Source organism: Hakea prostrata, chromosome 7, assembly GCF_041222555.1.
Source record: "Hakea prostrata isolate BN-2017 chromosome 7, UWA_Hpros_2, whole genome shotgun sequence".
NCBI lineage: Eukaryota > Viridiplantae > Streptophyta > Magnoliopsida > Proteales > Proteaceae > Hakea > Hakea prostrata.
The window spans coordinates 21,184,320-21,195,517 of record NC_142606.1 but is presented as its reverse complement, the minus strand read 5'-3'; the positions used below and the strand labels follow the sequence as shown (position 1 = coordinate 21,195,517).

Genomic DNA, 11,198 nt, shown 5'->3' with positions numbered 1-11,198 from the left:
GCTCAGACCAATGGTAGTGAGTGATAATGTTGACCTAAACCCCAGCCATGGAATGCTCGAGAGGGATGCCTTGACCCAATTACCATTGGAGACCCAAGAAATCGAGATGATTGAGGGAGAGTGATTTGAGACCTACCCAGATGAGTATGGTGTTGTATCTTAATGTGTGTCTAATAGAGACCAGCATACTTAGAGTTAGAATCATGCTGGCATTCATTATTTCATATCATTGCATCATGCTTATTTTGCTTTTGTATCTTGTTCCTGTTATTAAGATTGTGAATGTTTATAATTGTTAATTGTGTTTGAATTGCTTGTTGGTTTCTTTTTAGCTCACCCTTCGGGGGACATTTTTTTTAGATTTTGTTGTAGGTAATTATGACTTTGAAAATCAAGACTACGAAGCCATAGAGAGTGACCCGTACTGTGTACAAGGTGTTAGCTGTTCTAAACTAAACAGTGAAGACTTCCAGTGTAATGAATGTGCGTATCAGGATTAGTCCAAACCTAGAACTGGAGTACCCGGTGTTAGAGACGGAGACCCTGAAGTACATACATTATATTTTGAACAAGGATACATACTTTGAATAGTTGTAATTTCTTTTTTTTTTTCTTGTAATGAGATGTAATAACTTTAGAGATTCGATATACCTTCCGCATTGGTTTAGAGTATATTTCGCTATACTCTTTACTCTGGTATTGTTTTATTCTGCACTCTGATAGTCTTTTGTGATCCTTCTTTGATCTATATTTGATTGTTTCTTAATTTACTTTAATACAATGATTTATTCTTGCTCATGATTATATTATTGTGCTATGTGGGTATATGATCACTCTAAACATGATCTTCAGGGCTGTGGATCACACCTCCAGGTATTTCAAATAGGGTATCGGATGGGGGGATGTGACACTTCTCACGGGTTTGTTACTAGTTTTGAGTGCCCATGAGCCCAATTCTATCATATACAATCCTACTAATGAATGACCCTCACAATGTGGTTATGTCCCCTCATAGGTTGATTACTAGTCTTGGGCTCTCAACACCCCCACACTGCGGTCAGGGGTCACTTGGCATCTATACCCTTGCCGATACAGTAATTACATTATGGGGGTCACCTAACCATGTTCATCAATACACCCTAGAAGTGCATCCTAAGTTATATGTCTATACAAGGGTTCTTAAGGCAATGGTTGTACCACAACCCCAGGTCAAGTGTATTTTATTTCAAACTCAACCACACCACTTTACAAAATAATAAGGCAATAGTTGAACATGATTCTCGCAATTTTAGAATATTACATGAATGTAAAGGTAAAATAAACAGCATCATGCATGATATTATCACATAGAGTTGTCCAAGAAGTACACTATAAACTAAACTACTTTAGTACATAACATTCAATATATAACTTCTAACTTCAAAACATCAAATACAAAGTAATTGACAAGAATGAAAGTACAAGTTAGTGCCAAGAGTAGTGCCTCAGTAATCCATCCCGTTAGCTGAGTAGTATTGTGTCAACAATATCCTCTTCTCCAACCAACGAACATAGACATCCCATGACATTTTATGTCTATAGTTGTCAAGTTTATTGGCAACTGTAACTTTATAAGTGTGGTCATCAACATGCCTAAGATAACTAGTCTGAGGGAATATACATAATTTGGATAGGGAAGTCCTGATGGAGGAGGTATTTGTTATTGTATTTGGGGAAACATAAAAGAAAAAAAAAATTTGGGAAATTACAAAACTTGTAGAAAAAACACGGGTCTGGAATGACTAAGTGTTAGTTGATCTTTTGTGGCAATCTAATTGGTTTTTTCATTTAAATCTAAACACTAAATCTCACTTGTCATTAATGCAAGTCATTATCAATTTTGTGTATCTGAGTGCCTATTTTCATTTGCATAAACACCAGCGGCAAACTTCATCATCTAGCTTCATTTGTTGTAATGCTAGGACCATATGTGGGGATTGGATTTCTTATCTTAGTCTGGATGATAGAAAACGGGAATCCCTCTTTCAGTTTCTAAAATTAATGATTTCAATTCTTTTGTTAATCAAGCCAACCTTGTCTTTGTCCAAGCATTTGGTAAACCCTTTGTGCAACAAAAGAAAGGGGAGGAATATAATCGAAGGTAGGCCTGTAAACGGATCGGATTCGGCTCGGATACACCAGTATCCGAATCCGAATCCGATTAGCAAATCCGGTATCCGAATCGAATCCGAATCCGGCAAAAATTTAGAGAAGGCATCCGAATCCAAATCCGAAACTTTATCGGATATCCGATAATAATCCGATCCGATAAAATATCCGATTATTGATTGATAATTGTCACTTTTTTACATTTTTTACTATAAATTTCTAACTTCCGAATACCGGTATCCGAATCCGATCCGGTATCCGAATCCGATTATCATCTATTTTTAAAGAAAAAAATGTTAAATACTTTACTCTATCCGGATAAAAATTTATCCGAATATTATCCGATCCGATAAGCAATTATCCGAATCCGAATCCTGTTGCTTAACGGACGGATACAGATATTTTCCGGTAATAACATTTTCGGATACGGATACCCTTAAACGAATACAAATGCGAATTCGGAGGCGGATTTCAGCTATCCATTTACAGGTCTAATCGAAGGTATACTTGATAGATGTCTCACTAATCTAGCATGTAATGCATTATTCCCTGAATCCCATGTTCACCGTATCATTTCATCATCCTCCGATCTTGACTTTATCCTCTTTAACACTGAAGTCCAGCTTTTAGCTTCTAAAAAACCGTTTCAGTTTGAGGCCTTCTCGGTGCAAGAAACTTCTTTTGAGCATGTTGTTCATAAAACTTGGAGCTCCTCTCCTTCAAGATCTCATTGCTTTACTTTGGTGCTAAAATTTTGGTTCATTGCAAAATTCTCTTCTAACTTTGAACAAGGAAATGGTGGGGAGTTTACGCCATCGTGATAAACACATTGGGGGGGGAGGGTCTCATGAGTATAGGCCACTACAAGAAAATAGGGTTTTAGAGGCATTTATAAAATATTTTTAGAGACATTAATAAAATATTATATCTAATGCTTTATATTAGAGACAATATTAATAAATGTCACTATTTAAATTTATTTAGAGGCATTAATTACAAAAATGTCCCTAATAGTTAAGTTTTAGGGTCATACTATTTAAAATGCCCCTAATAATACTTTCCTAATGTCTCTATTGAATTTCACGTCTCAATATCACGTTTCTATTTAATAAAAATAATTTACTAAAAAAAACTATCGAAGAAGGAAAAACTTAAAAAATCCCTAATTCCCTTGTAATAATATTGTTTCTTAAAATAAAACGGAAAAAAAAAACCCTAATAAGTATTTTCGCCTAGAGCATCTCTCTTATTCTTGTGAGAAATCGGTTCCTAAATAAAATGAAGCATTCATTATCTTCACGATCTCACATTCAATAGAAACGAAGAAAAGCCCCAAAGTTCCCACCCTACAATTTCTCAAATTCCCGCACGAAATCAGTTTCTAAATAAATGAAACCAATCAAACCTCTACCTCACGATTTCTCATTCGGTTGGCATATCAAGCAAAGGTTCGACAATCTATTTATTTCCCATCTCTTTTCTTTTATCTTCTCCATCGCACGACCATTCTTAAGTGCTCTCCATTTGAGACTCGTTTTAGAATCTTATTTGTTTGAGAGCTGTTCCACGCAAGTAAGTTTACTGAATTGTTTTTCATTCCCTTCTCTTTTCCTTTCGGTTCTCTTATTTTTAGTTTTTTTTTTTTTCTTCTTATCTTTGTTTTTGGTTTTTCTCTTCTTCTTATTTTTCTTATTTTCAATTATTTTTTTCGTTTTTCTTTCTTTTTTCTTTTCTTTTCTTTTTTTTTTCTCCGGAAGAAATTGGCAATCTTTCACAACTGAATCCATGTAGGTGAACAAATAATGATTTGAAAAAATTAATTTCAGGTTTGGTGATCAGGAAGTGGAGCCAAAGCAGAGGAAGGAAAAAGAAAAATGTATGAGATAAGAAAAAAAAAAGCTCTATTTATAATATAAATGCCTCAAAAACACTTTTTTTAGTTGAAATTAACAATAACATAAAATCTTTAGAGGCATTTTGCAAATGTAATAAAAGACTATTGGGAGCATTTTACAAATGCTACTAAAAAAATGTCTCTAAAGCATGATAAATAGAGGCATTTTTTAATTGCTTCTAAAAGGCTTGGTCTTTTGTGACATGACCTATAGAGGCATTTATGCAGCATTTATAAAAAATGCCTCTAAAAGTATTAGAGGCATTTGTCAAAAGCTTCTAAAATCCTATTTTCTTGTAGTGGGCCCATAGTTAGGGTGCATGTAAGAAACTAAACAAAAAGGGAAAAGCTTCAACAAAAAGTACCCCCCAAAACTAAGTGAAATGATCCGAAACTTCCCAAAATTAGAGTCTCGGCCTGTTACTCTTTCCTTTTTTAGTCTATCTTTGTGCTTGCTATAGCAAAGCATTGGGTATGCAAGAAGAGTAGACTAGGGGAGAGGGTTTTTGGAAGGAAAGCGTGAGGCAGTGGGCGCAAGGTGCAAGGCTTAAGACAACATGGGAAGCCTTTTCTTCTTTCTTTTGAAAATAGTGGAAATTGACATAGAAAAAAATTCAAGGGAAACTCAAGTTTCGACCTAGTGAAAATGGGAAACCTAGGTAGGAAATTGAGAAATTTCGAGGAAACTTATGATTTTTTTGTGCAAGTTTCAATATAAAGTGTCGACATGTTTTAGGGAGTATTTTAGGGTAGGACTTTGCATTTAAGCTAATTAGAGTATAAAGAATACATTGACTGTATTTTGCTAAAAAAATTAATCAATGTTGATATGTCATTCAATGTACATAACATCATTGTAGAGTTGTCCAAGAAGTACACTATAGTCTTAACTACTTTAGGGCCTGGTTGGTTACTTGAGTCTGTAGATTTTAAAAATCTAAAGATTTCAAATCTATAGACTTCAAATCTCCGAGTCATGGTCATAAAATTAGCGTTGGTTAGCTTGAATTTTTTGAATGAAATAGATTACTTAAAATATTATGAATTATGATTCAAATGTTTAACGCTTTGATAGTAGGGGTGAAATCTCGGATCTCACCCCATAAATCTACAAATTCACAAATGTAAAAAGGTGAATCTCAAATCATGAATCTAGTCGCTAAAAATCCCCATTTGTGAATCCGGAGATTTGAACTCGGATTCACGTAACCAAACAAGCCCTTAGTACATAACATTCAAAAAACTAACTCAAAACCTACAATACAAAGCTAGGAATAACATGAGAACATCTCCCCCCCCCAATGACATAGATATCCCATGACATTTTATGCCTATGGTTGTCAAGATAATCGACAACTGTAAATTTATAAGTCTGGTCATCAACATGCCTAAAATAACCAGTTTGAGGTAATACACAATTTGGATAGGGAATGCCTGATGGAGGGGGCATTTGTTGTGGTATTTGGGGAAACATGAAAGAAAAAAAAAAAAAAAAAAAAACTTTGGAAAAGCTCCAAAACTTGCAGGAAAAAGTCTTAGGTCTCTATGAAATTTTCCAAGTTTTTAAAAAATTTATTAAGTTTTCACGAATTTTTTTCCCAAGTTTCTCAGGTTTCCATGTTTCTCATGAAATTTGAGATTTTTTTTCTTCTTTTGATGAACCAGATGGTCCAGCTGGGTGAGCCAGGTTTCGAGGTTTTGACAAGTTTTGATGAAACTTCAACTTTTTCGATCGAAACTTGGGATTTTTTCGATCCCTTAATTTTTCATTTTGAAATTCCAAAAATGAAAAATTTTTTTGAAAATTTCACAAGTTTCAACAGAATTTTGTTCTATGAATACATGGATTCGCAACTGAAGACAAGCTCCAACGCTTTGACTATTCTCTTCATAATTTGAATGCTTATCCCCTCCCCCAGCACACCTTCCATAAAAGATAAAACCTTTTGCTTTTAATTTACCATTTGATTTCATTGACGGTGCTGCGTTCATTAATGATGGCTGCAATAGTCATTACTACTTTAAACGAGTTTCTCGATTCTTGAATTTCTTGATATTTGCATGAGAAAAGTTGAAATTTGAAAACATCACCGAAAGGAGAAAAGAGAAAGGGAAAACCATTACAAGGATAAGTATCACTGTATCAGATACCTGTACAGATTAAGAAAGTTACATATTTTTGGTAAAAGCTAATTAATATAAACTTTAATTTAATCAATAACTTACCATCCTAATTACCAGGTTTTACGGGTAACAGTCATGGAGGTTTCACAAGTACAAGTCAGTCATGAGTCATGAGAGACAAAGGGTGGGTGGGGGAGGACAGTTCTGTCATTGAATTTGGCAGCTTCCATCATTTCATCTTATTTTAATGGCCTTGGAGAAATCGAAATTCTGCAACTTGTGTCTGTTTGTTTTAACTTTTCAAAGCATCTCCTTCTTCCCTCACGACTTTCGAGCTTGCCTTCCTGTATCACTACTGTATTGTCTCAGTTTTTGTTTCTGTTCTCTTAACTGAACCCTGAAACACAAACCTCTTTCTCTGTGTCTGTGTGTGTGTGTTTCTCTGTTCAGATAAAACCCATATTCCAGAATTCAGATAGAAGTTATTTCCAGAGGAAACAATCATGTTCAAGCTCCAACCCAGGTGGGTTTCTCTTCCCTTTCTCTTCTTCCAAGCTTTTAATTAGTATTGATCGATGTACAACATCAAGCTTATATTTGTGAAATATTAATGGATCTCATGTTCTATCTCCTAACATAAAATTCTGTGTTTCCACTTTCTCTCCGTCATTTGGTTGAGAAATGAAGAGACAAGTATATATATAGAGAGAGAGACTTAACTCTTATTCCTGTTGTGTGGAAATGGAAGAGCAGGAACTTCTCCATTTTAAAAGATCTAGTAGCTACGAGGAACTTCAACAAGCAGAGGTTCTCAACTCAGACAAGAAGAAGGTTTGGATCTTTCTGTTAATTTTGATCTCTTCTAGAGTGTTTGATACATAATTATCTTCTGAAATTCTAACTTTCATTTTCATCACTGATGAAGTAAAAAGGAAGATGAAACGTCTTCCTTTGTTCCTTGTTGCACTCTTTAGCTATTTTGTTTTGACGTGCTTGTTTTCTTTGTGATATTCTTTCCAGATTTGTATTTATCATCACCTTTTTGCAGACCTTTATTTGGTATTCCTAGTTTTAAGGTTCTCTCATATTATTCTCTTTTTATGGACATAATGGCTATGGTTTAGGCTTGCCTTTTTTTTTTGGTGCAACTACTCACCACCCTCTCTCCCTACTGATACTAGGGTTAGTGTTAGATTCTAGCAGGCTAGTTCCTACATGAGTGTTTTCATTTTTTAAATACAATATTTTTTAAAAAGATGCTTTATATCAACTTGAAATAGGGGACGAGAATATTACATATATAAAAAAATCATACATTCCCGTCTTCGCCGGGAGGCATTAGCTATTGTCAACTACACTGACCTTTGATGGTAAATATAGATTCTCTTTGTTTTGTTTTATCTTTGGTCATCAACATTTGACCATTGCATAGGTGGAAAGACTAAAATAGAATCAGTCCATTTAGAAATGGCTAACACAGAATTAGTTTTTATCCGATGAAATGAAACCAACCACAGTTCACGCGTCACTTGTCTGATGGTCAAATGGACAAGACAGAAGGCAATGCGGAATGGAGAGGATTTGGATCCTTCATTTAAGCTATTACAAAAGGAGTTTTTGAATTTTGTCGGTGGAAAAAGAATGATTGCTTCTACATGTATTTTCATTTGCAAGTACATGTAGATGATCAATCTTGGAGAAAGAGCGAAAGCCACCACCTTTCCGGCCACGCACCATAAACGGAGAAAGAGTCGAGTTCTTTCAATAACTTTCACTGACTTCCTGATACCATACATTAGGAGGAGGTCCACCTTGTCATCATTGAGAAATAGAGACCCTAGAGACTATTGGATTCTAAATCATGTTGGTCTGAAATTAATGCCCACTTGAGTTCTATTTTGTTATTTTATTAGCAAGGATTTGAGTTCTAAGAAATATAGGTTGATGATCAAATATATCCACTTGAATGTGTGGAGTATTTTCTTGAATTTAGGTGGTAAGACATGATCTGAAAGCTGTTACTTTAGTGTCTGCCTTATGTGGATCCCAACATTTTGAATTAGTGACTAGGGAGTTTCTCCTAACCTTTTGGATTTTTCCTCTTCTTTCTGTTTTTAATTTTAAATCCAAAAAATGGTCCCCGTCGAAACTCAGATTTGAGCATCTGCTATGACCTATGATCCGGAAGGAATGAAATTTTGCAACAAAAAAAAAGAAGGAATGAAATTCCTGGGTATAGAGTTCACAGATTCTAAGGCATATTTGTAGAAGCATCAAAAGAGTGATGCCAAAGGTCGAAAATCAGATTCGAATCAATTTTGTGGAAACATTATTCAAAAAGAGAGAGCTTTTTGCTACTTCATGATGGGTTTCAAAACTTTCAATTACAAGGGTCATTGTAGAGTAAAATAGTCCTTAACATATATGAAAATATGTGAATATATTTATATATATTTTTTAGAACTAGTGATTTTATATATATTGGGAATGGAGGTTATTATATATACTGAGAGAGAGAGAGAGAGAAAGAGAGAAGTGTTGTCGATCATTATCGATGGACCAACCCTTTGATGGAGGTTATTATATATACCGAGAGAAAGAAAGAGAGAAGTGTTGTCGATCATCATCGACGGACCAACCCTTTGATGGTAAGGTTCACTAATGCCTTTTTGGATTCCATAAATTCCACCTCTCGTTCAAAGTGGTGTCGATCATTCCCGATGAACTACCCCTTTGATGGTAAGGTGACTACCCCTTTGATGGTAAGGTAAAAAACTTATGTCTTGGTTTAGCAAGTCATTTTGGCCGTTTGATGGCGAAATTTCAATCGAGATCAAATCTGGACTGTTCGTTGTTTTCAAAAGATCTCAATCGATCTTCAAGGAAATTTTGGCATCAGACAGTCGAGGTGACCTAGGCGGACAGTCCTGCGGGTTTATAGAAGCCAGGTGCCCTCTCTCCAGGGCAATCTCTCACCGCCCAAACTTCAATGCTGCGCATTTAATGCACAACATGTGCTGCTGACGGTCGAGATCAAATCTTGATGTCCATTTCAGAAGTGTTGGAAACTGAAATGGACGGCACGGTTGAGATCGAAATCTCGCTCAAGTTGATCTCATCTCGCCCGTCAGCGCTGAAGCTCAACCGATATCTCACATGTGCCATTATTCAAACTCAAAAGTTGATGATGTTCATGGTTTCATCCATGGTTTATGCTTTGATGGTGAGTGGTGATGTGCTTCCTGGTTGTTTATTAACAAACAGCAGGTTGGAAGGCAAAGTGGCGCTGATCACCGGGGCAGCAAGTGGAATCTGGCAAAGCAACTGCAACTGAGTTCGTAAAAAATGGAGCCAAAGTGGTGATCGCCGACATCCAGCAAGAACTCGGCCAAGAAACAGCGGCAAAGCTCGCACCTGATGCTACATTCTTTCCTTGCAATGTAACCAAAGAATCCGATGTGTCCGCCGCCGTCGACTTCGCCATCTCCGAATACGGTAATCTCGACATTATGTACAACAATGCGGGCATCTCAGGTCACACTCCTCCCAGCATCATCGATCTCGATCTCTCAGATTTTGACAAAGTTATGAACATCAATGTTCGAGGTATCATCGCAGGGATCAAGCAAGCAGCTCGTGTCATGATTCCACGCCGTTCCGGCAGTATCCTCTGCACTGCTAGCGTCGCAGGGGTCATTGGAGGCTTAGCGCCACATGCTTACAGTATCTCTAAGTTTGCTGTGGTGGGAATGGTTAAATCTGCAGCAGCCGAGCTTTCTAGGTATGGGATACGAGTGAATTGCATCTCTCCGTTCGCGATTCCAACACCGTTTGTGATGGATGAGATGGTGAAGATATATCCAGGCGTTGATGCGGAAAGACTTGTTGAGATCGTTCATGGTTCGGGAGCTCTGGCTGGGGCTAATTGTGATGTTCAAGATATAGCTAATGCGGTTGTCTATCTAGTTTCTGACGATGCCAAGTATGTGAGCGGTCATAATCTGGTTGTGGATGGTGGTTTCACCTCAAACAAGCCCCTCGGACTTCCGGTACCATCCACTTTTGGAAGATAAGGAAGATAATTCTGCTTTTCAATACCCCTAGATTTTACTAAGGGTATTTTGGTCAATTTTCATTAAATAATCATATATTATATCTTTTAGTTATTTTGTTTTATAGTAATTACCATTTGTTTAAAAAGATAATAATAATATTGATAAATTAATTATTTAATGAAAATAAGGAAATCAAATCACAATTGAATTAATCATTTCTTTTTCTTTTTATTATTCAATTTATAATACTTAAATAAACTCAAATACTAAACTAATAAATAATATATCAGTTAAATATTTGTTATGATCGTTAGCTTAATAGATCTTGAACATTTTTATACTTTAAGAAACTTAACACTTCATTATTTTGTAAACTTAAGAAACAAAATACGTTAAGAGTTAAAATATAATATAATAAATGAATTTATGTATATTAAGAATAGTTAATCACTTAAGAATTTATCATACTTTAAGTTTTATTAATTTACTTGATTGTTATTATGAATTTTCTTGCATATAAATAGGGGGAGAAATTTTTCCAAAGAAGGGAGAGAGAGAGAGAGAAAGAGAGTTCATTTCTCTCTAAAATCAATAAGAATTTCTAAATTTCTTTTGATTTTAAACTAAATCCGTTCACTGTAATCGTTTGTCCTAGTTTGTGTTTTATTGGACCGCTCAAAACATTGCAATATTTTGATATTGAATCTATCGTGAAGGCAAGTGATAATCTTGCAATATATCCACTTGTTTGAATAATTGTGTATTTGATATGTTGTATTTTATTTGATATAAATTTTAAGTAATAATTCTTCATATTATCTATAGTTGGAAATAATGTATTTTATCTTGATATATTGCAAGTGAGAATCATTTATGTATATCTACTAACTTGACTCATTGTATTGTTTGATCTATATTACAAATCCTACATTATATCTATATGTTTGATTTATTGTCTTTTATAAATTTCTATGAAT

At 35.2% G+C, this 11,198-nt stretch overlaps 1 protein-coding gene across 1 annotated transcript; it reads left to right on the top strand.

Moving 5' to 3' along the window:
- Positions 1–6,416: 6,416 nt before the first annotated feature.
- On the top strand, positions 6,417–10,321 carry LOC149010486 (NAD(P)-binding Rossmann-fold superfamily protein). Its single transcript, XM_089161081.1, is given in 4 exon segments — positions 6,417–6,689; positions 6,920–6,997; positions 9,434–9,479; positions 9,481–10,321. Coding segments are annotated over 4 exon segments (903 nt in total). The 5' UTR covers positions 6,417–6,669; the 3' UTR covers positions 10,240–10,321.
- The last annotated feature ends 877 nt before the right edge of the window (positions 10,322–11,198 follow it).